Genomic DNA, 26,271 nt, shown 5'->3' with positions numbered 1-26,271 from the left:
TATTTCTGATACTTAGTTTTAAGTTGACTGTACTGAGATTCATCAGAAGCAGAATAGAAAACAGAAACCACAAATCACAATCATAAACCTCCCTCCTTAATCCATTTCCATGACATTCTCTGTGATCTCACCATTCTAATTAATTCCCATGCTCTCTGATCACCTTCACGCTCTCCAAAATGCTCACTCTTGTACTCTAAAGCTTCATTTCCCTCAACGACATCTCCTCTTCTTGACCCTTGCCTCCATATCTCCCTTAACTGGATAAATTAAGGAGAAGAACTAACTGGATTCATTATAAATTAAAAATAGTAATGGAAACATGAGCATCATTAAAAACTGACCAACCTTCAGGCTCCAGATATTTCTGTCTGAGTCAGTGATGAAATTATTGATTTGCTAGTCTTCCAAAACTGTCCCAAAAGGAACTGGTCCCATTGTTTGGAAAACTACTAATGTTACTCCTATCATTTCAGAAGGATAGGAGTGGTGAAAATTATTTGTGGGCAAGTTATTGGAATCTGTTACTGAGTGACTGAGCATTTGAGCAAATATAAGTTTGCCAGGAAAAGCCATGTAGAATTGGAATGGATAAGTCATGTCAAAAAATGCTAGTCAAAACTTTAGAATTAATGTTGCCATCCACCACCTTCACCATCGACCGTCTTCCCCAACTCACAGTGGCAGCAGTGGGTACCATCTGCAAAATGTGCTGTGGTAACTTACACTGGCGACACCTTTAAAACCCATGACCTTTCCAACTGAGAAGTCCAAGAGTAACAGAAACATGGGAACACCACTGCCTGGGGGTTCCCCTCCAAGGCACTCACTGTCCTGAGTTGGAAATATACTGCTGTTTCTTCAGCATCACTGGGACAAAGTCCTGGGATTCCCTTCCATTTCAGCACTGTCACACCACAAGGACTGCAGCAGTCCAACAAAGCAGCTCACCACTTCCTTCTCAATGGATGGGTAGTAAATACTGGCCCAGGCACACATCCCATGAAAGAAGACATTTCTAAAGAATGTAGTAGATAGGTGAGTATCTGTGGAAGTTATATAAACATTCAGCAAGATTCCATATGAGTCAGTTAGGTTTGGATCTCATTAATTAGGAGGAGCAGATGGATGGTGGGAATAATGGCTGTGTATACTAATGATCAGGATGTGCCCCAAGGAATCAATACTGTCCTCCTGCTTTTCTCTGCTCTTCTCACAGTGGTTAGCACTGCTGCCTCACAGCATCAGGGGCCAAGGTTCGATTCCAGCCTCAGGCGACTGTTTGTGTGGAGTTTGCAGGTTCTCCCTGTGCCTGCGTGGGTGTGCTCCGGTTTCCTCCCACAATCCAAAGATGTGCAAGTCTGGTGAATTTGCAATGCTAAATTGCCCATAGTGTTAGGACAGAAATGGTTCTGGGTGAGTTACTCTTCAGAGGGTCGGTGTGGACTGGTTGGGCCGAAGGGCCTGTTTCCCCACTGTAAGGAATCTAATCTAATAGTGTCAAGTGAGGAAGGCAAAGAACATACTTACCTCTGTTTCCATAGCTAGGGTTTTCCTGGAATAGGTCTTGACCCTGGAGCTGGTCAGGTACCACTTGCATGGCTGACCATGTCATAGACAGACCAGAAAGATCCATCACATGATGACCAACCCGGTTCACCATGGAACAAACATCCTCATCACAGCCATCAGCAGTGGGGGTGATTCAAACCCAGATAGTCTACCTCAGAGACACAGATCCCCCATCTGCCCCACAAGGCTTTCCCAGTCTTTTTGAGTGAAGCCAATCTGCAGGCACTCAGTAAAGTGGCACAGTATGGGTGGCAGGAGCAGGTTGTGAAGGTACAGTGATAGATATAGAGAGTGGCAGGGGGAAATGTTCCAGTGGAGGCTGCCCTTTAAGAAAGATCAAAGCTTCTTCTCATCCAAAGATCCATCCCAATTCTCTCTCAGCTCTCCTTCTCTAATGTGCCACCCTTTCTCCCAGATCTCACTATCTCCCGTTTCTGGTGACAATACCTTGCACTGCTCTAACATCTCTTTACATCCCCTGATAATCCCAAATGGCAGTCCTTTCCCGATCCTCTGCTTTCACTGGGAGGTTCCTGCCCTTGGGCTTTCTCCTGCAGCCTCTGTGGGCTGTGCTGGGAGGGGAGACCGTACCTGAGTCCAGGCGGCTGTCCCTGGTCGACAGTGCTGCTTTTCAAACCTGTGGACTCTGGGATTTTGTACACATTCTCCCTGTTTGATAAGAGAGGCGTAAGATAACGCGGGCGGCGAACGTCAGGGAGCGGAGGACGGCGCGTTTAAATATTCAGACCTCAGCCCGCTCTGCATCGGTATTCCTGGACAACTTTGGAGTTTAAAAGAAAAAATCCAGGAGGAGGGAGACGGAGCCAGGAGAGGAAAGCAAACGACTCAATGCAGTGCCCTGACCGGGTTAGCAAGCACAGCCAGGATCCGGGAATGATAGGGAGCTCCCCGTGTGAGAGTGTCTGTCTGTGAGGGAGACTGAGACAGTGTGTGTGTGTGAGAGAGAGAGTGTGTGTTTGTGAGAGGGAAGGAGAGACAGTGTGTTTGAGAGAGAGAGAGAGAGAGTGAGAGGGAGACTGAGAGGGAGAGAGTGTATATGTGTGTGGGAGAGTGTGTGAAAGGAAGAGACTGTGTGAGAGAGAGAGAGTGTATGCGTGTGTGAGAGAGTGTGAGAGGGAGAGAGTGTGTGTGTATGTCTGTGTGAGAGAGAGAGACAGTGTATGTGACAGGGAGAGAGACAGTGTACGTGTGTCTGTGTCAGTGAGGTGACAGAGGGTGTGGAAGAGGGGGAGAAAGATTATGAGACACAGTGTGTGACAAGGACAGAGATAGTATCTGAGGGAGAAAAGCGTGCCTGTGGTGAGAGAGAAAGTGTGAGGGAGGGACAGAAAGAGACTGTCTATGTGAGAGGGGGAGTGTGTATGTGAGGGAGAGATACATTGTGTGGGAGGGCGTGTGTTTCTCTCTGTTTGTATCTGTGTGTCTCTGTGTGAATGCGTTTATCTCTGTGACTGTGTGTGACTGCCTGTGTAACTGTGTGCGTTGGTGTGTGTGTGACTGTCTGTCTAGGTGACTGTGTGTGTAAGACTGTGTGAGTGACTGTGTCTGTGTGTGTGTGTGTCTGTGCGTCTGTGTGTGTGGGTGTGTGTGTGTGTGTGTGTGTGGGTGTGTGTGCGTCTGTGTGTGTGTGTGTGTGTGGGTGTGTGGTTCCCCCTGCAGTGTCAACTCCCTCCTTGCCTTACCCCATGCACGGAGCAGGGAGCAGGCAGCAACGTGCAGCATCCCCAAGTAAAGCGGACGAAGTGCAGTTGGGGACAGCGCTGCCTTCCCGGAGCTGACCTTGCCCTGTCTCCCTGAAGCCTGGCAGTGTCCCTGCTCTGGTGGCCAGGCTCCTCCGCCCTCAGTCTGTGCCCACAGCCCCAGATGCCCGAAGAGCCGGTGCCGAGCTCCTGGACCAAGATCATGTTCGCGCCCCTGTCAGCAGCTGCCCTGAGACATGGCATCTAGACTAGGGGTGAGAGTGGTGCCAACTCCACCCAGAGGGACCCGCAGGCTCGTCTTCATCTTCAGCCTGTCGCTCTCCTTCACCTACCTGTGTTACAGCCTCATCTTCTGTGGCCACTCCATCATGCAGAAGCCGCTGGCTTTCCCCGAGCACCGAGCCTGCTATCTGCTGCAGAGATCCCAGCACTGTGGCCACTCCGCCCATCCCAACAGCCCGGGCCGAGGGCACGCAGCCCCTAACAGGACAGTCAGCGGCAGGAGCCCGGAGCGGGACAGGGTCAGCGAGACATCCCCCAGGCCGGGCAGTAAGCGCCTGCCTCTGGCCATTATTGTCGGTGTGAAGAAAGGAGGGACCCGGGCGGTGCTAGAGTTCATCCGAGTCCACCCCGAGGTCAGGGCGCTGGGCACCGAGCCGCACTTCTTTGACAGGCACTACGAGAAAGGACTGGAGTGGTACAGGTAACACTGGCATTGGTACAGTCAGGGTGGGCATGACACTTACCATGGGCATGGGGACAGACTGGGCACTGGATACTGTCCAGTTATATGTGAATTAAGCTGGAAAGGGTTCCAAAGAGATTTACCAGGATGTTGAAGGTTGGAGTTATAAGGGAAGGCCGGATAGGCTGGGACTTTTTTCACTGGAGCCTAGCAGGTTGAGAGGCGAAGTTTATAAAATAACAACGGGTACAGATAGAGTTGATGGCAGTTGTATTTTCCATAGGATTTCAAGACTATGGGGTACATGGTTAAGGTGAGAGCAGTGTGATTGAGAAAAAGACATGAGGCACCCTTTTTGTTTAACACGGAGGGTGGTTCAATTGTGGAATGAACTTTCTTAAGAAATGGTGGATGCCTATACAATTACAACATTTAAAAGACATTGGGTGGATTCATGAATAGGAAAGGTCTGCAGGGACATGAGCCAAGAGCAGGCAGGTGGGACTAGTTTAGTTTCGGATGATGTTCAGCATGGACTGGTTGGGTGGAAGGGTCGGGTTCTGTACTGTATGACTCTATACATGTTATGGGTCTGATCTCGGTACAGTGTGTGCATGGTATCAGGGTAGAATTGGGCATCAGAAAGGCACAGTGTGGGTACGATTAGAGTGTGGTGTGCCATTTTATTGATGACATGATTTGGATGGTCTGGCTGTACAAACCAACCTCTCGCCCTCATTCTTCTGTTTACTGAGGTAACTGCATTTAACATCTTCCCCTGTCTTAATCTATTTACATTTGTTGCCACAACCATTTTTTCTCTTTCTACCTACAACCTACTTTGAAAGTCAGTGGGAAATTCTGCATTTGTTGTGACTCTATGACTCTATGTGAGCTGTATCTGATCTCAAGTGTAGCTGATCCTTTGTTAAATTATTTGAAAATGAGTGCCATATTTTGGTGCCTTACCTTTTAAACAGTTTAATAGTGGCTGTGTGATACAATTAAAGGGTTAGTGTGCTTATCACCATACATTCTGTGGAATGGGTTATATTGTGGGTGGCACTGCTGCCTCACAGCGCCAGAGACATTGGTTCAATTCCTGCCTCAGGCAACACTCTGTGTGGAGTTTGCACATTCTCCCTGTGTCTGCGTGGGTTTCCTCCCACAGTCCAAAGATGTGCAGGTTAGGTGAATTGGCCACGCTAAATTGCCCGTAGTGTTAGGTGAAGGGGTAAATGTAATGGGTTGGTGTGGACTTGTTGGGCTGAAGGGCCTGTTTCTACACTGTAAGTAATCTAATCTCAGTTTGAATTCCTGTTTTTTGTGGTTTGCCTCCCATCAGACTGATCATTTATTGACAGGACTGATAAGGAACCAGTTCTTAGCTAGCCTAGATAGTTGGTTTGGAGGGAAAAGTAATTTGTGTCATCATGACTATTCCTGTTGTTCAGGGACAGAGGCACATTTATGATTCTTACTCCTCTCATCAAGGGAGATTGTCTAATGGAAACCTTTTTTATTGATTTGTGAACACATATAGCCTTGAGGTTATCAGTTTGAAAGTCAATGAAAGTAGATATGATTAAGTTCATCCGTCCAGCTTTTTCTCCCTCTCCCCATCCCTCTTTCAAACTCAGCCTCCCATACCTTCCTCCTGAGCTCCTCTTGCTCCCCCACTTCCTCCATTCTATTCCATCCTTTTCTCCCCCAATCTCGCCGACTGCTTTCCATCTCTGTCTGCTCCTTCCCTCTTTCTTTTCCTCCCTCACATTCTCTCTTTTTACTGGTTGTTGTCTCTCCCTCTAACCTCATCCTCTCACTCTCCCTTTTTCACCTTGCCAGATTAAGACTTGTCACCTAATGTCCATTAAAAAAAGTGTAAATTTATGAAAAAATTAAATGACAGATTCCCCCAAGGGCTGATTGGCAACATGGCCTTTGTCGTGATGTAATGAAATATGGAGAGCAGGAAGATTAGATTACATTACAGTGTGGAAACAGGCCCTTCGGCCCAACAAGTCCACACCGACCCACCGAAGTGCAACCTACCCATATCCCTACATTTACCCCTTACCTAACACAACAGGCAATTTAGCATGGCCAATTCACCTAACCTGCACATCTTTGGACTGTGGGAGGAAACCGGAGCATCCGGAGGAAACCCACGTAGACACGGGGAGAATATGCAAACTCCACACAGACAGTCACCTGAGGCAGGAATTGAACCCGGGTCTCTGGCGCTGTGAGGCAGTAGTGCTAACCACTGTGCCACCGTGCCACCCACCCAGACTACACTGTTGAGTCAGCTGATGTTAACCACAGCGACTGTAGATCAGGGAAGGGAACATGCCCTCCAGAGACAGAGGGCACATATACCAGCTGGGGACAAAATCAGATGTGATACGATGCCCCACTTGTTGGAATGACCAGCCACCACTCACCGTCTGAGCACAGATGTGAGAAATGGGGTCATTCAGGTTGAATATTGTGGAATATTCAGGACTCAGCAGGAAGTCTACTCCCCTTGCAAGAAAGTAGCACATAAACCAGGGGAAGTACAGCAAACAGCTGCATCAGGAAATCCTGAGAGTTTGTTTCTCAGCCTCTGCTCAGACTCTGTCAACAGGGTCGCCTTTTCCCAGCGCACACCTAATCCATCCAGAGAGCAGTTTTTAAACACATTCAGAAAATAAATCAACAGGGGCCAGGCAAAGCAGATCAAATCAAAATGTAAAACCCCAATCTGTTCCTGTGCACAGTACATTATCCTGTTACTGCTGTTTGAATGGTGGAGGTTTATTCTGCTGTCTCCCCTCAGAAAATACTGCAATGTAAACTTGGTATTGCAGAAATAAAATTGTTATTTTAAGTGTGTGGTCATTGCAGATCAAGAATTTCTACCTGGCAGCAGTGTGGCTTGCTAACGGACTGACTGTAATTCCTTGGCAATTTCTGAATGTAGGTGAGTTGTCACGGTGGGAGTACCTATCCCCATTGACAGTCTTTATGACAAATTCTCTGATTTGCTTCCTCACTTCCACCCTGCAGTAAATGACATTAGTTAAATCCTTCCTGTCTGTTGATAAGGAGAACCACAAGCTGAGACTCAAGTGTTACCCACCAGTACAAAATAAGATCCTTGTTTGATGCCATCAAACAGTGCCCATTGTATAATACACAAGCTACAAGATAACAGGGACTTATTTAATTTTTCTGTCACTTGCTGACAAAGTCAGTGTGAGTGAACATTAAAAAAGAATGAAATTAGGTCTGACTTTGATGAGCTTGTTTGTTTTTATTGTATTTGTCCCTCATCAGCCTGAGGGATAGGAGCTGATGATTACTCTTTGCATTAGTGTGAACATGGAACACTCATCAATTAGCAAGAATTGCTAAGGTTACCTTTATTGGCAACTGTGGCTTAATGAGCAACACTCTCATCTCAGAGGCAACCAGTCCTACGCTGGAGGTTCTTGCACATAATCTTGGCTAACAGTGCAGTACTGACAGAATGCTGCACTGACAGAGCAGCCATCTCTCAGATAGGATGATAAACTAACCCAACTCCTCAGGAAAAGCTGCCATGACTCAATCTGGAAAGGAGAGCATTAGAGTTTCCCCTTGCATTCTGGCCAACATTTGTCCCTGAGCTAACGTCACTAATACAGGTTGACTGGTTCTTATCCAATCTGCTCGAGGGAACTTGCTGTGTACAAACTGAGTGCAGTGTTTCCCACAATTCAGCAGTGATGACACTTTAAAAAGTACTTTGATTCTGAAGCGCTTTGCCGCATCCTGAAATTGTGAAAGACTCAGGGTCACAGAGATGTACAGCACAGAAACAGACCCTTCAGTCCAACCCATTCATGCCACAGAGATCCTATATCAATCTAGTCCCTTTGCCAGCTTTGGCCTATATCCTTCTAAACCCTTCCTATTCATATATCCATCCAGATGCCTTTTAAATGTTGTAATTGTACCCGTGCCCACCACTTCCTCTGGCAGCTCATTCCATACACGCACCACCCTCTGCATGAAAAAAATTGTCCTCTAGGTCCCTTTTAAATCTTTCCCCTCTTACTCTAACCTTTTGCCCTCTTGTTTTGGACCCCCCCCCCCCCCCCCCCCCCTACAGGGAAAAAACCTTGTCTATTTATCCTATCCATGTCCCTCATGATTTTATAAATCTCTGTAAGGTCACCTCTCAGCCTCCAACGTTTCAGAGAAAACAGCCCCAGCCTGTTCAACCTCTCCCTATAGCTCAAATCCTCCAACCCTGTCAACATCCTTGTAAATCTTTGCTGAACCCTTCCAACTTTCACAACATCCTTCCGAAAGAAGGGAGACCAGAATTACACACAATATTCCAAAGGTGCCTAACCAATGTCCTGAACATCCACATGACCTCCCAACGTCTTTACTCAATGCTCTGACCAATAACAGAAAGCATACTAAATGTCTTCTTCACTATCCTATCTACCTGAGACTCCAATTTCAAGGAACTATGAACCTGCACTCCAAGGTCTCTTTGTTCCGCCACACTCCCCAGGACCTTACCATTAAGTGTATAAGTCCTGTCCTGATTTGCCTATCCAAAATGCAGCACCTCACATTTATCTAAATTAAACTCCATCTGCCACTCCTCACCCCATTGGCCCATCTGATCAAGATCCTGTTGTAATCTGAGGTAACCTTCTTCGCTGTCCACCACACCTCCAATTTTGGTGTCATCTGCAAACTTACTAACTATACCTCCTATGTTCACATCCAAATCATTGGTATAAATGACAAAAAGTAGTGGACCCAGTTCCAGAAGAACAAAGTTAACATTTCGAGTCAGAATTCTGAAGAAGGTGTTCAGAAGAAGGGTCACTGGACCCGAAACGTTAACTCTGCTTTCTCCCCACAGGTGCTGCCAGACCTGTTGCTTCTGTTTTCATTTCTGATCATTAGCAGGTCTATGTTTTATTTTACTGTCAGTCTGAGCTGCACTGCCTAGCTGCTGTCATTTTCCCCGGGTATGGCAGACAGGGAGAAATCAGGACCCTGCTTTGGGAGCAGATTCCTGGACCCCTGCTGGATAGGGTGCCATGCCATACCATGCCAGCCTGGTCCGATGTAGGTACCCAGGTGAAGCAGTTTCAGCCACCTGGAGGAACGTCCAGCAACATAGGAAGAAGGTCAATGATCTTCTCCACTCTACCAGCACAAGTGCCACCTTTTGCCCATATCTCACACTCCACTGTATCTCCATTACTCTACCTACCTCCCAGCAAGGCTCACATTCTATAACTCTCACCAGAGCCATGCGACATCTTCCCCACTCACCCTCCTCCACTCCAACCCCCGCTAAGCCTCCCTGCCCACTACGATGCCTCCTCACTCACTCAGGACACACCTCCATCCCCACATTTAGTAATAGCTGTGCCACCCACGTTCGTCATCAGTAATACATGCCACTTTCTCATTCCGCAAGGGAGCAGCTCAGTCGAAAGACTGATGATAGGTGGTGTGCTTCCTGGTCATTCTGCTCCTTGCTCTTTATGAGAGAGCACCCTGGTTGGACCACCCTGAGCAGGCCTCAGAGCCTGTCCTTGACATACCATGCCAGAACATTCTGAGTGAAAGCTATCCCTCCTTGACATGCTTGAGGCCTGCTGACAACGAGTTTACTGGGTTTGTATCTGCACTAAGTAGCACAGTAAGACAGCAGTAATGTAAGGCTGGTATCTCTGAGCACCAAAAGGCAGGGCAATGTCAGGTGAGGGTGCTGTGAGCATCCAAGTGGGCACAGAATGAGTGAGCTCTATGACACTGAATGATGCAGCTAGGTCCAGTCCATGAGCTGGTTGTGATTTCCTGAGTGCACAATGTCCTTGCTGCTGCATTACAATGAGAGGGGCCAGTGCTGCCCAAAGTGTAGCGTGGAAGTGCAGTAGTGTACTGTAAGTGGGTTGGTAATGTGCTATCACGGTCCTTAAAGGCTGGCACATGTTGGATGCCAATGTCCGTGGATGTGGGGTTTGTGTGCCCAGTGTCTGTGGGGTATGCCCTGAGATGTCAGTGCCCATTTTACACTCTGAATGAGGTCATTCAGAGTGAGCAGTTAGCTGAAACTACTAGTTACTTACTCTGGTTCCCTTGTCAAATTCTCCTGATGTCTAATTCACTTACCACGTTTGGTGAGATGGGAGGCTGGAGGAGAAAGTGAGGTCTGCAGATGCTGGAGATCAAAGTTGAAACTTTATTGCTGGAACAGCACAGCAGGTCAGGCAGCATCCAGGGAACAGGAGATTCGACGTTTCGGGCACAGGCCCTTCTTCAGGAATGAAGAAGGGCCTGTGCCCGAGATGGGAGGCTGAACATTACTGAGTGAGTTGGGCTGTTAACAAAGTGGTTAACAAACAATAATAACTGTCAATGCCCATGAATGTGCAGCTAAGAATTCCATTTCATTAGGCACTGGCACTAATATTGGGACAAGAACAACTGTATCATTGGGGCGGGCTCCACCTGAACTGATTGGAACCAGGATCCCAGCGCAAAGATTAGTAAGGTATTCACAAGAACTCTAACCAAGTTAAAGGTGGGGGAGGTAGGGTTAATAAACAATTCCTGAACAAGTAATAACAAGTTTACAGATAACACAAAGGTAGGTGGAGAGACAGGTAATATTGAGGAAGTGAGGAGGCTGCAGAAGGAATGCAATGTTGGCATTCATTTCAAGAGGGCTAGAATACAAGAACAGAGATGTACAGAGATGCTGAGGCTGTATAAGGCTCTGGTCAGACCGCATTCGCAATATTGTGAGCAGTTTTGAGCCCAATGTCTAAGAAAGGATGTGCTGACCTTGGAGGTGGCCCAGAAGAAATTCACAAGAATAATTCTGGGGGTAAAGAGTTGCCACATGAGGAGCAGTTGAGAATTCTGGGTCTGTACTTGATGGAGTTTAGAAGGTTGAGGGAGGGATCTGATTGGAACTTACAAAATACTGAGAGGCCTTGACAGAATGGGTGTGGAGAAGATTGTTTCCACTAATAGAAGAGACTAGGACCTGAGCACACAGACTTAGGATGAAGGGACGATCCTTGAGAACAACGATGAGGGTGAAATTCTTCACTCAGTAGCTGGTTAATCGGTGGAACTCATTGATACAGACCATGTGGAGATCAAGTCATTGAGTGCATTTAAGACAGAAATAAATGGTTCTTTATCAGTGAGGGGATCAAGGGTTATGCAGAGAAAGCAGGAGAATAGGATTGAGAAACATATCAGCTGTGATCGAATGGTGGAGCAGTCTCTGTGGACCGAATAGCCTAATTCTGGTCTTATGGTCTTGCCACTGCCCAGTGGGATTTTCACCAATGCACTTGTGAAAAACATAAAAGATGGAGCGAGTGGCTTCCTATGTTGAGATTGGCCTCACAACATTTATCGCCAAATTCTATCACACACCTTGCCATAGCCCACGTCACTCAGAGCCACTAAGATTCTGCCCAGTGTCGGCGCAAGTTGTTTGTTTTTATGATAACCTTTATCCTATTCTTTGCATTGTTTCAGACTCTGGTAGTTAACTTGATTGACACATATATTCCTGCAAAGTTTCTACCTGGTTCAAGTATGCTTTGATAGTTCAATTCAGTAAACAGATTAAGCCAATTTAAAACCCGTTTCATTATTCACTAGCTGTCAGTTGGATAATAAATTCTTGGCTGCACTCATCCAACCAAATAAACTACATCACTGGTGTTCATTCATACTTGGCCCTTCAGTTCTACTTCCTAATAAATAGATCAAAATTAGAAATCCAGACAGTGGTTGATGTTTTTAAAGTGCTTATGGACTGGACTTGAGTCTGCAAACAAGCAAACGGCACTTTCAGAAAGATTGTAAAGCTTGTCTCATTGTCCCGTCAAACCTTCCTATGGCAGGTACTGCACAGGTTAGGTACAGAGTGAAGTCTCCTCTTCGCTGTCCCAGCAAATGCTCTTCCATTTAGAGGACCGAATAAAGAGATTATTATCTTTTTAGTCCAAATAACACTGCTGTGTGACGGCTGTTGGATTTCTGTGCAGTATAAATCAGTTGGATTGATACGTTAATTCAGTCATTTCGGTCAATTGACATTGAGCTGTAGTCCTGTGGCTGCTAACTACTGGGATCAGTATTGCAGGAGGATTTAGAGAGACAGAGAGACAGCACTTTACCAGAGAGACTCTCTGAATGCTCTCCAGTTGATTCTATCTTTGATTGTTCCCACAAACTAAGAGACACCTGTTCATTTCAAAATTTTAGCACTTTGCTCTAAAAATTGATCAAGAGAAAATGTTGACAGGGAAACAAAATTTCATTCTGCAACATATCAAAGAACAAAACAGGAAAAAATGCATCTAGTTTACTGCACCTTTAAGAGTTCAGCCCATTCCCACAGTGCACCAGGAAAATGGTCCATTCCCACAGTTTACCAGGGAAATGACCAAACTGAACAGTGAATGAGAGGAAAAGTCCTGTCCATACTGCACAGTGGAATGGCCCAATCCCACAGTACATCAGGAAACTCCCCAGTCCTACAGTGTACAAGTGGAATGACCCAGTTTCAAAGGACATGGCATCAGGAAATTTTAGAGTAGACTAACCAGCTTTGTGCTTAGCTTTGCAAATGTACAGAGCCCTCTGTGTTAAGCCTTACACATTGCTGTCAGTGAGCAAGCCATTCTCAAGGCCCTTTATTGCTTTGGTACCTGTTAAAGCATTGTAAGGTTATGGAGGAGATGCAGGAATGGGTGTGGAAGATACTGCAGGGAGGATACGTGGTCAAGGGATGGATGGGATTGAGGTGCTAGGTATTTGGAGTTATCTATGGAAAGGGATGCACTTGTGGAGTCTGATGGTCTTTTCCTCTCCTGAAGATTCTCAATCTGCAATGTGATGTACAGTCACTGGGATTAGGAGTTGATGTAGGCGGGGATCTTTGTTTTATATTTTACATTGAGTTGGAGAAGGTGATCTGGTGAACACTCTGCTACCAACACCCAACAGAAAAATACTTGGTGCCTCACACTAGAATTCACTTCAGGGATTACTATTTACAAATTTGCAACTCATGGACTGGTCAAATCAGAGTCAAACAGTCAGTGACCACACTGTGGACTGACTGTAACCATGACAATTAATACCTAATAACTACAGCATTTGAGCTGTGTACAAGAAAACACAAGTCCTTTCCCCCCCTCCCCCTCTCCTCTCTCAGAAGCACTAACTCTTGCTGGTGAATTGTTCCATGTACTGGCCACCCTCACAAAAGGGATTATTGCTCCCCTGTCAGCCCAGATACATTATTTGCCAGATGCATACAACTAGAAGTGGCTCATGGCCAGTCTAATCTGTACAGGATAGACTCACATTCAGTTTCAACTGGATAGAGAACGGATGCTGGACTACAGAGATCTCTGCTGTAGAGACAAATAACTATCATGCTGCGGCAAACACCAAGCCCTGATCATCTGACAACCCCTCCTGGCCTGAGGCCAGATGTAAATAAGCCTGGAACATAATCACGCAAGCTACTGTTTCCCTAGATCCAGCCCACCACAGGGCCATTCCCGTTACAATAGGATTTGGGTCAGCAGACTAGCCCATCTATCTCCTTAAAGATCTAACTGAAGGCAACTAAAAGATCCAACTGGAATTTTCCAGTAGGCCTCCAGGCAGAGCTCGCTGCCTACCTGGACGGAAGACAATCACAGGCCACCCCGTGAGATAATCCTTGTCACTCCACCCCAGCGCTGGTCTGGCTGATGAGGCTGTTGTTTCATTCACTCATTAGATCTGGGCAGTATTGGCTGGGCCAGCATTTATTGCTTATACCTAGTTCCCCTCGAGAAGATGGTGGTGAGCTGCCTTCTTAAACCGCTGCAGTCCACACGGTGTAGACTGACCCAAAATGCCCTTAGGAAGGCAATTCCAGGATTTTGACCCAAGGATATTGAAGGAGTGGTCATATATTTCCAGTCAGGATGGTGAGTGGGGAATTTGTAGATGATGGTGTCCCCATGTATTTGCCATCCATGTCCTTCCAGATGGAAATGGCCATGTGTTTGGATGGCGCTGTCTGAGGATCTTTGGTAAATGTCTGCAGTGCATCTTGTAGATAGTACACACTGCTGCTACTGAGCATCAGTGGGGGAGGGAGTCGATGCTTGTGGACGTAATGCCAATCATGCAGACTGTTTTACCCTGGATGGTGTCAAGCTTCTTGAGTGTTGTTGGAGCTGTATCCATCCAGAACAAGTGAGGAGTATTCCATCACATCTCTGACTTGTGCCTTGTAGATGGTGGATGCCATTTCAACTATTTTTAATTGTAGATTTTTAAAGGTTTGACAGCAGTGTCTGCTATTTTGAAGTATGTGTTCTCTTCTTTATCGTCCACTATAGGGTGATGGCTCTTTTCAGATTACTGAAGGGCCTCAGACTGGTCATCCCACTTCTAGCACATATCTGGGCTGAGAAATGGCAAATGGAGTTCAACCTGGATAAATGTGAAGTGATACATTTTGGAAGGTTGAACTCGAAGGATTAAAGACAGGATTCTTGGCAGTGTGGAGGAACAGAGGGATCTTGGTGTTCAAGTACAAAGATCCCTCAAAGTTGCCACCAAAGTGGATAGGGTTGTTAAGAAAGATTATGGTGTTATTGCTTTCATTAACATGGGGGTCAAGTTTAAGAGCCGTGAGGTTTTGCTACAGCTCTACAAGTCCCTGGTGAGACCACACTTGGAATATTGTGTCCAGTTCTGTTCGTTGTACTATAAGAAAGATACAGAGAGGCTTTGGAGAGGGTGCAAAGAAGGTTTACCAGGATGCTACCTGGACTGGAGGACTTGCCTTATGAAGACAATTGACTAAGCTTGGACTTTTCTCTGTGGAGAGGAGGAAGAGAAGGGACCTGATCGAAATGTACAAGATAATGAGAGGAATGGATAGTGTCAATAGCCAGAGACTTTCCCCCAGGGCAGGGTTGACTGACATGAGGGGTCATAGTGTTAAGATATTAAGAAAAAGGTATAGAGGGGACATTGGAGGAAGGTTCTTTACGCAGAGAGTTGTGAATGCATGGAATGCGTTGTTAACTGTGGTGGTGGAAGCAGAGCCATTAGGGATATTTAAGTGACTCCTGGACATGTACATGGATAGCAGTGGGTTGAGGGGTGCGTAGGTTAAGTTATTTTATTTTACATTAGGATGAATCATGGACCAAAGGGCCTGTTCTGTGCTGTACTTTTCTATGTTCTATATGTTCTATATCGTCTTGCCAACAGCGAACCTGTCTCCACGACATTTAAAGAGACACCCTCTGCAATTCTCAGAGTGACTGGTTTCCCCCACATGGAGGTGCTTGGTTTATAGCCCAGAGGAATCCCACATCCTATTTCTTATCCCCAGAGGGCAACTCCAGCCATAGCAGTCTTAGTCAGATTGAGGATTAAACACAGACTACGGAACCTATCAGTGACATTTCACGATCAGAAAGTGTTGCAAATTCTTTAACAAAACACTGTGAGATCCAGGTTATATAAATAGATTATTCCAGGACATCTATTCTGTGTGATTTGCAAATTTGTTACTTGCAATTGACAAGGTTTCTTTAATGTGTGAATTAAACAATGCGTTCACTGCCTCCCACTCAGTGTGCAGTTTGTACTGGATCTGATTTCAATCGTCCTCTTTGTCCTAATGTTATAATTGGCACCCTAAGGTGGCCAGTTTACCTCAGCTTTCATGACACTTGATCCAGTTTGCTCTCCTAATTGGGAGGCATTGCTCTGCACCAGTCAACATTTAATCACTGAAATAATTTCCCCAGCTCATTGACACACCGGAATATCTGATACTGTATGCTGGTTATTTTGGTTCATAAAGATTTATGTAAATATCACCGCCTGCTAAATCGCTCCTGCAGTTTGTTGTGAAGCCACTTTTAGACCTCCGCACCCACTCACAAGCCCCTTCCCCTTACTGACTCATGGGTGCCTCTCCCCTTTCAGGTTCTTCACCACACCGCTCCCCCCCCCCCATATTAATTTACACTGATAACTTAGAAAGATGCTGCTAGAGTCCCCAAAGGCACATGTGTCCAAATGCTAATGCAAATGCAGCTCTTTGACACACAAGTATGGAAGTATGGTGCTGGAAAAGCACAGCCGGTCAGGCAGCATCCGAGGAGCAGGAGAGTCAACGTTGCGAACATAATCCCTTCATCAGGAATGAAGGGGTGGCCCAAGGGGGCTGAGAGATAAATTGAAGAGGGGTGGGGCTGGGGGAAGATAGCTGAGAATGCAAGCTGGGGCCAACACAATGGCTCAGGGGTTAACCCTGCTGCCTCACAGCACCAGGGACCCAGGTTCAATTCCACCCTCAGGCAATTGACTGTGTGGAGTTTGCACATTCTCCCCTTGTCTGAGCTCTGGTTTCCTCTCACAGTCCAAAGATGTGCAGGTTGGGTGGTTGGCTGTGCTTAAATTGTCCTTCGTGTCCACAGGTGAGGTGGATTAGCCCTAGGGGAAATTCAGGAATAGGGGAGGGGGTGGGATGTTCAGATGGTTGGTGTGGACTCAATGGGTCAAATGGCCTGCTTCCATATGGTAGGGATTCTATCAGACAATAGGGTTTTACACTGACAGGAGAGCACAAGCCAGTGAGACCCAGTATTCTATCATTGTGACTGCACACTGATCCCAGTGTTAACACAAACCCTGGTTATAAATCAGAAGGGTTGAGTTTAATTTCCCATGGATCCTGACTCCTGAGAAATTGATTTTATTGTATTTTCTCTGCTTTCTTTCGCCTCACTAGCTCTGCAGTTCAGACAAAGAATACTTATTCCTAGAAGACTATGGAGAATTGAAATATAAAATTACAAGCAGAGGCTTCAGTCCAATTGGAATTTGTGTCACAGGACCCCATTTTCCAAATGGTACACTGGGCTGTTGCCTGAAACTGGTGAGCATTTTGCAAACCCTGTCCTGGGATCCTTTAAAAATGGATCCAATCCACTATGGAGACTGTCACCCTCAAATCTGCTATCAGCCATACCCACCCCCAACAAAGAACTGACCCTGTTAACGCTTCCAATGTCTGAGTTTCCAACCCCATTAATCCCTAACCCTGTTAACCTCAAGCTCATTTAGCAAATTCCATCCCCATTAAAATATTTTAAGCCCAGCCCACCCAGTAAATTTGAATGCTGTTAACTCCTCCACCCCATTAACCTCCTCAGCTCATATAATCCACCAGTTGACCAATAACCCCTCAACCCATTAAACCCTACACCTTTAGCCTCCACCCCAGTTATTCCTTATCTCCATTAACTCTCTAATGGCATTAACACCATAACACACATGAACCACCTTCACCTTGTTAACCTGACCTCTCGTTAGTCCCAGCTTCCATTAATTCCATCACCATTAATAATCTTCTTCTGTATATTCCTCAATTCCATTTCCCTTCAATTTACTAAACTCCTGTCATCCTAGATGAATTCTTCCAACCCCATTAACACCTTTCCCTGTTAATATCAGGTCAAGGAAGTAAACGTCATCGCAGTCAGTCCTGGTACAGATGAAGAAATTAATCATTAACCAATTTATACTAATGTGGATGTAGTGGTTAACTTAGTAAGTCAAACTATTTCCCACTTCCAGTGATTGTGTATACCTGTTATACATGAACCTATTGGTGTATAATTCCTTGAGGAATTCTTCTTCAGTAAGACATTTTTGCACTGAGAACACATAGACAACTACAGTGGTAATACAGTATAGTTTCTTGTAATATAAATGTAACAATCCCTCCCTGCTCAATATCTGTCTGAGTAAGGACCTATGGTCAGAGAGAGCCAGAGATATAACCATTCCAGTAAGGTGGCACAGTGGCTCACAGCACCAGGGACCTGGATTCAATTCCACCCTCAGGTGACTGCCTGTGTGGGTTTCCTCCATGTGCACTGGTTTCCTTCCACACTCCAAAGTTATGCAGGTTAGGTGAATTGGCCATGCTAAATTATCCAGGGTCTGCACGTTAGGTGGATTAGCCATGCTAAATTATCTAGGGTCTGCAGGTTAGGTGAATTGGCCATGGGAAATGCAGGGATATAGGTATAGGGTAGGGATGTAGCTTTGGAGTGGGATGCTCTTCGAAGAGTCGGTATGGACTCAATGGTCCAAATGACCTGCTATGATTCTAGACCCAGCTCTTATTTAATCAAATTCCCATTTTGTCCATACAGAATTGCTTCTGACCCTAGTTATTCTTCCATGTTCCATTCAGTCAGAACCACACTCCAGGTATCACCAATGGTGGAAATCCTAAAACCTCTGTGGGCCTTGTATCTTAATCACAATACTATCATCCCTTTGATTCACTTCCATTGTAAAGAAGCCCAAAGGATCAAATCTCTACGGAAGTTGCTGCAGAAATAAAAATGAGGGGATGTAGCTTCTCATCCACTCCCTTTGTACAGAAGTTCAGAGGATCAAATCTGTCCTCAATTACTCTCATTGTATAGAATCCCAATGGACCAAATCTTTTCCTGTTCACTTCTATTGTATAGAATTACAAAGAGTCAAACCTTTTTCTATTCATACCATTGTATGGAATCCCAAAAGAAAATGTCTTACATTTGTGTGGCATTTTCTGTAACCACTGGTTATCTCAAAGCATTTTCTAACCAAAATACACTTGAGTGACGTAATGTAAGAGACCTAGCAGCCAATATGTACTCAACAAACAGCAATGTGATAATGACCAGATAAACTTTTTTTTTAAATATTGATTGAGGGAGAAGTGTTGGCTAGGATACTGTAGATAACTCCCCAACCCTCCATTGAACTAGTGCCAGGAGATGCTTTACAGCCACTGAACCAGGCAGATGGGCCTGAGTATAACAACTCATCAGAATGATGGCACCTTTGACAAGCACTGCTTCCTCAGTACTGTACTGGTATATTAGCTCTGATGTTTGTCCTGAGTTGGATTTGAACTTGCAATTCAAATTCAAATTCCTCCCTATCAGGCTCACTGTACAGATTCCCAGTGGACCAAGTCCATTCCCATTCACTGCCATGTACTGAATCTCAACTGATGAATTACAGCCAATGCTAACTTGTATCCTAGAGCACACACTGATTTGCAATTTGACACACGTGTTGGTTTGATGCAGGCATAGAATTCACAAGATATTTGGCCTAATAATCTCTGTGAATTGGCAACATGTAGTCCGCATGCTCTGCACAAGTCTCAAAATAGAAATAATTAAATCAAGAATTGCTGATTAAATATTCTTTCTTATCAGGAGTGTGAGCTTTGTGCACTGAATATACTGAGCCCCCAGCCAGATTGCAGATAGTGCCAATCGATTCACAGTCTTTTGTGCAAAGTCTAAATGCTTTGCACTGTTTCTGTTTTATTCATTCATTAAACTACGGAATTAACATTAGATAGACAATGTGAGGCACTGATTGCCAAATTGGCTTGCTGGAACGATAATTTAGAAATCTTTGATGTTGATTCTGATCCTGTTCATGTTTCAAGATTTACCAGAACGCACTTGTATTTTCTCTGAATTCCGCTGGGCTAAATCAGAGGGAATTCAGACAGTCTGGGGGAAACTATATCCACGAAGGCTTCACTTTATCAAGGGTGAGAGAACATGCATCACTGGAAAGATTCTGTCTGTTGCAGAATTTCTCAGCTGGAGTTTGAGACACCCACAGGCTTAGTGTTCCCTTTGTCACGAAGCTTAAGAGACCATGGTTGACCAAATTAGTGCAAAGGGTAGGAGGCTCTCTTTTCATTCACTTATGAGATGTGAGCGTCACCAGCTGGGCCAGCATTTGTTGCCTCTCCCTAATCACATTGAGGGCAGTTAAGAGTCAGTATGCTTCAGTGGGACTGGAGTCACATGTAAACCAGACCAAGTGAACATGGCAGATTTCCTTGCCTAAAGCACAGTAGTGATCCAAATGGGGTTTTTTTTTACAACAATTGACAATGGTTACATGGTCACCATTAGACTAGCTTTTAATTCCAGAACTTTATTGAATTCAAACTTTCACCATGTCGCATGTCCCCAGAAAATTGATGTAGCCTTCTGGATTACCAGTCCAGTGATATTACCATTATCCCCTCTCCTTATGATGTATAGGATCTGAAATGTACAAATAATGCAGCATATAATGTACAGTATAGGACACATTACTCACGCAGTGAAAGATGGCCATGTACCTTACACTCCTTGCAAATCTGGATTTAGACAAAATTTAAAAATTAATTCGCTTTTAGTGAATTTGAGAACATTTCAATATTGGAGATGAACACTAAATACCAGCAATATAAATAACATCAGGCAAACATTTACCACTCATGAAAGCATCAGATTAATGTGTTGATTTAATATGATGCTTCCATTGTCTTAATGTGAAAACTAAGAGTAACTATTAACCACACAAGGGAATAACTGAACACACATATTAACCAAATCGCAGCAATTTCCCCCAAAAATTAACCAAGCTTCACTATTAATGAAAATGGTTGATAACTAAATTTTGAGAATCAGTGGAATGGGAGCATTAACTATTTTAAATCATCTGAAATGGAGCATTAAACAAATGGGAGCATTGACTGAAGCAGGGCATAAAGTGTATGATAGCATTAATTAAAGGGAAAAGAAATAAACCCATGGGAATGTTAACTGAACAATGAAAGAACTAATTGGGAGTAGTAACAGAATGGGAACATGAATGTAGAGACTGAATTGGAGCATTAGCTGAATGAGATTATGAATAGAATGAGCACTTTAACTGAACTCAAGTATGACCAAGTGAAACTATGACTAGTGAGGGGGCATTAACTGAGCTGGAGCCTTAATCCCATTAATCTGTATCAATTTAAGGGGAACATTAATCTGAACAAGTGAAATAAAGAGAACAGGGGCGTTTATTCTGAAAAATGAACATCTACCTGATGCAGGACAAAACTCCAGTGAGATGGGTTTTATAAAATTATTAAATGCTCATTGGCTAATTTTACAAACAGTAATCCCCGGGTTACATGCAATGTATGGCTTTTATGTAATGCCTGATTTATACATTGTACATTGGATTGTGTGCAGCCTCTTTCTGACTAATTACCTTCCCTGATCCCTCATAATATTTATGGTCCATGTGCAAGGGGAAGTTTCTGCCCTGTCGTGTAACCTTTATTAAATGTTGCCATGTCAGGAGATTTGTTTTAAAATGAGTGCTTAGATAATCTTCAAACAAGTATCCACTCAATGATATCATTATCTTGTAAGATGAGTTTTAAATACTTCACATATTGACAGCACGTATTATTCTCAGGAACCACACTGTTCTGACATGGGATCGCTCTATGCTTCTGTTCACCAATTAAAAATAAATCACATCCCTCGTGATGTTTAATTTCCAAAGTTCCTGTCCACTTCTCTGGAGGCTTCAACTGTTCACTGGCGGTGTCAACTGTGACTCAGTCTGGAGTACTCTCTCTGAGTCAGAACAATAAGTTTAAGACCCACTGCACAGACTTCAGCTCAGTGTTGCTCTAACAGAGTTACTGATATCAATATCAGACATTAAACCAAGCCCCACCTGCTCTCTTGGTTGAAAGTAAAAGACCCTGTGGTACTATTCAACAACAATAGGGAGATGTGCCTGGTATTGAGCTCAATCCTCAGTCTGCATCACTAATAATGATTATCTGCCCATTGTTGCATTGCTGTTAATGGAAGTTTACTGTATACAAATTTTCTTTTAAATTACAGCAGCATTTCAAAAACCGCTTAATTGACTGTAAAATGTCCTGAAGTTTCCTGAGGTTACAAAAGTTAGTAAAATCTTTCGATGCACTCTCCCAGCACCCCTTAATGGTACTCCCACCCAGTTCATTTTTTTAGGTTATTGGAGGGCAATGGGAATAGGTATGACACCTCACTCTCCTCCAGAGCAGATCAGACCATGAGCACTGGCTGACAACAGCTCAAGCAGCTCACATTGAGTAGTGACCCTAAGACTCTATTAGTATTCGAATTGAACGTTCACTTTACCAAATCCTTGTTAATTCATTCTACACCAGACAGTTTGCTAAGAAGGCAGCACCAGTATATTTTTAATGTTTGGTTTATTTACAGACTGAAATATTACATATGTCTGCCATCTCACTAACCAACACTGGGAGTCCCTGCTTTATAGATATTTTCTAATCCTCAGAGATGTTATTACACATTTCTTGAGCAGATGGGACTTGAACCTAGAGAGGGGGACTCAAAGATAGGGACACTGCCACCATAGCAACCATGTTATGCTCCTCTTGTTCAATGTGGGAGCTCAGGTACACGGCTGATGTCCCTGGCTCCTTCATGTGCAGGAAGTGTGTCCAGTTTCAGCTCTTGTTAGACCGCATGATGGCTCTGGAGCTGCAGATGGATTCACTTTGGAGCATACGTGATGCTGAGGAGGTCATGGATGGCACAGATTAGGATTGCTGAGGAAGAAAGGGAATGGGTGACAAAAAGGCAGAGAAAGAGCAGGAAGGCAATGCAGGTGTCCCCTGCGGTCATCTCCCTCCAAAACAGGTATACTGTTTTGGATACTTCACCAGGGGAAGACAGCATTGGCCAAGTTCATGGCACCGTGGCTGGCTCTGCTGTACAGAAGGGTGGGAAAAAGAGTGGAATGGATACAATTGTAAGGGGAGTAGATAGATGGTTGTGTGGTCGAAAACGAGACTCCAAAATGGTGTGTTGCCTCCCAGGTGCAGAGGTCAGGGATGTCTCGGATCCGCTGCAAGACATTCTCAAGGAGAAGGGTGAGCAGCCAGTTGTCGTGGTGCATATAGGCATCAATGATATCGATAAGAAACAGGATGAGGTCCTACAAGCAGAATCTAGGGAATTAGGAGCCAAGTTAAAAAGTAGGACCCCAGAGGTAGTAATCTCAGGATTGCTACCAGACCATTGCGCTAGTGAAAGGAGGAATGATAGAATAAGCAGGATGAATGTGTGGCTTGAGAGATGGTGCAGGAGGGAGGGGTTCAGATTTTTAGGATATTGGGACCAGTTCTGGGGGAGGTGGGACTATTACAAATTGAACAGTCTCCACCTGGACTGGACTCCCCTTTGCGGGGGAGTTTTGTTAATGCTGCTGGTAAGGGTTTAAACTAATGTGGCAGGGGGATGGGAACCAAATGAGGTTAGAGGACAGTCAGGAAGCAGTAACTAAATCCTGTAAGTAACTAGATAATGAAGTCAGAGTGACTAAGGGGAAGAGGAGGCAGGGAGCTGATGATGAATTCAAAGGGACTGGTGGTCTGAGGTGCATTTGTTTTAATGCAAGAAGTATAGTAGGTAAGGCAGATGAACTAGGGCTTGAATTAGTACCTGAGAGCATGATGTTATTGCTATTACTGACACTTGGGTTGAGAGAAGGGCATAATTGGCAGCTAAACATCCCAGGATATCGATGCTTCAGGTGGGATAGAGTGGGAGGTAAAAGGGGTGGAGGAGTTGCACTACTGGTCAGAGAGGATATCACAGCTGTGCTACGGAGGGCACTATGGAAGACTCGAGCAGTGAGGCAATATGGGCAGAGCTCAGAAATAGGAAGGGTGAGGTAACAGTGTTGGGGCTATACTACAGGCCTCCCAACAGTGAACATGAGGTAGAGGTGCAAACATGTAAACAGATCATGGAAAGATGTAGGAGCAACAGGGTGGCGGTGATAGGAGATCTTAATTTTCCTAACATTGACTGGGATTCACTTAGTGTTAGAGGTCTAGATGGAGCAGAATTTGTAAGGAGTATCCAGAAGGGTTTTCTATAGGAGTATGTAAATAGACCAACTGGGGAAGGGGTCTTACTGGACCTTGTGTTGGGAAAAGAGCCCGGCCAGGTGTTCGATGTTTCTGTGGGGGATTACTTTGGGAATAGTGATCACGATTCCATAAGTTTTAGAATACTCATGGACAAAAAAGAGATTGGTCCTAAAGGAAGAGTGCTAAATTGGGGGAAGGCCAATGATACCAACATTTAGCAGGAGCTGGGAAATGTAGATTGGGAGCAGCTGTTTGAAGGTAAATTCACATTTGATATGTGGGAGGCTTTTAAAGAGGTTGATTAGAGTTCAGGAGAGATATGTTCCTGTGAAAATGAGGGATAGAAATGGCAAGGTTAGGTGAAGTTGTGAGACTAGCTAAGAGGAAAAAGGATGCATACATGAGGTCTAGGTGTCTAAAGACAGACAATGTTTTGTAAGAATATCGGGAATGTAGGACCCTGAAATGAAAATTAAGAGGGCTAAAAGGGATATGAGATATCTTTAGCAAATAGGGTTACAGAAAATCCCAAAACCTTTTTTCATACAGAAGGAGCAAGAGGGTAACTAGAGAAAGAGTTGGCCCACTCAAGGAGGAAAGTTATGTGTAGAGTCAGAACAAATGAGTGAGATTCTTAATGAATACTTTGCATCGGTATTCACCAAGAAAAGAGACCTGATGGATGTTGAGGTTAAGGATAGATCTTTGAGTACTCTAGATCAAGTCAGCATAAGGAAGAAGGAAGTTTTGTGTCTCCTAAAAGGCATTAAGGTGGACAAGTCTCCAGGTCCGGATGTGATCTACCCCAGGTAACAGATATCTTTGCAATATCCTTGAACAAGGTGAAGTCCCAGAGGACTGGAGAATTGCTAATGTTGTCCCCTTGTTCAAGAAGGGCAGCAGGGATACACCAGGTAATTACAGATCAGTGAGGCTGGCGTCAACAATTAGGAAGCTGCTGGAGAAGATACTAAGGGATAGGATCTATTTACATTTGGAAGAAAATGAGCTTATCAGTGATAGGCAGCATGATTTTGTGCCGGGAAGATCATAACCTACAAACCTAATAGAACTCTTTGAGGAGGTGACAAAGTTGATTGATGGGGGAAGAGCTGTAAATGTCATATACATGGACTTTAGTAAGGTGTTTGATAAGGTTCCCCATGGTAGGCTGATGGAGAAGGTGATGTCTCATGGGGTCCAGGGTGTTCTAGTTAGATAGATAGAGAACTGGCTGGGCAACAGGAGACAGAGTACTGATGGAAGGGAGTTTCTCGAAATGGAGACCTGTGACCAGCGGTGTTCCGCAGGGATCTGTGCTCGGACCACTGTTGTTTGTGATATATATAAATGACTTGGACAAAAGTATCGGTTACCTGATTCGCAAATTTGCAGATGACACCAAGATTGGTGGAATAGCAGATAGTGAAGGGGACTGTCAGAAAATACAGCAGAATGTAGATAGATTGGGCAGATGGGCAGAAAAATGGCAGATGGAGTTCAATCTGGGCAAATGCAAGGTGATGCATTTTGGAAGATCCAATTCATGAGCGAACTATACAGTAAATGGAAAAGTCCTGGGGAAAATTGACTTATAGACAGTTTTGGGTGTTCAGGTCCATTGTTCCCTGAAGGTGGCAACGCAGGTCAATAAAGTGGTCAAGAAGGCATATAGCATGCTTTCCTTCATTGAACTGGCTTTTGAGTACAAGAGTTGGCAGGTCACGTTACAGTTGTTTAGGACTTTGGTTCAGCTGTATTTGGAATACTGCGTAAAGTTCTGGTCGCCCCATTACCAAAAGGATGTGGATGCTTTGGGGACAGTATAGAGGAGGTTCACCAGGATGTTACCTGGTATGGAGGACATTAGCTATTGAAGAGAGGTTGAGTAAATTAGGATTATTTTCATTAGAAAGATGGAGGTTGAGGGAGGACCGGATTGAGGTCTACAAAATCATGAGAGGTATAGACAGGATGGATAGCAAGAAGCTTTTCCCCAGAGTGAGAGATTCAATTACTAGGGGTCACGAGTTCAAAGTGAGAGGGGAAAAGTTTAGGGGAGATAGAGTCATAGAGTCATAGAGATGTACAGCATGGAAACAGACCATTCGGTCCCAACAATCCATGCCGACCAGATATCCCAACTCAATCTAGTCCCACCTGCCAGCACCTGGCCCATATCCCTCCAAACCCTTCCTATGCATATACCCATCCAAATGCCTATTAAATGTTGCAATTGTACCAGCCTCCACCACATCCTCTGGCAGCTCATTCCATACATTCACCTGGAGGTGCAGATGAATCTGTGGCGGATATGGAAATTTCCTTTGGGGCCTTGGAGGGAAAGCCCCAAAGGAAACTTCCATACACCTCCCTCCAAGGCACCAAAGGAAACTTCCATACAC

The 26,271-nt window shown here is 44.7% G+C and overlaps 1 protein-coding gene across 1 annotated transcript in view; it reads left to right on the top strand.

The window, feature by feature from the left end:
• Positions 1-2,062: 2,062 nt before the first annotated feature.
• Positions 2,063-26,271, top strand: part of hs3st2 (heparan sulfate (glucosamine) 3-O-sulfotransferase 2) — a 77,094-nt gene continuing 52,885 nt past the window's right edge. Inside the window, exon 1 of the mRNA XM_043711026.2 lies at positions 2,063-3,996. Coding sequence (XP_043566961.1) covers positions 3,530-3,996 — 467 coding nt within the window. The 5' untranslated portion in view covers positions 2,063-3,529. The remainder of the gene's footprint in view (positions 3,997-26,271) is intronic.

Source organism: Chiloscyllium plagiosum, unplaced genomic scaffold (genome assembly GCF_037043375.1).
Source record: "Chiloscyllium plagiosum isolate Xiang-an unplaced genomic scaffold, Cpla_swu_hap1 HiC_scaffold_20, whole genome shotgun sequence".
Lineage (NCBI taxonomy): Eukaryota > Metazoa > Chordata > Chondrichthyes > Orectolobiformes > Hemiscylliidae > Chiloscyllium > Chiloscyllium plagiosum.
This window is presented reverse-complemented; position numbering and strand designations above follow the sequence as displayed.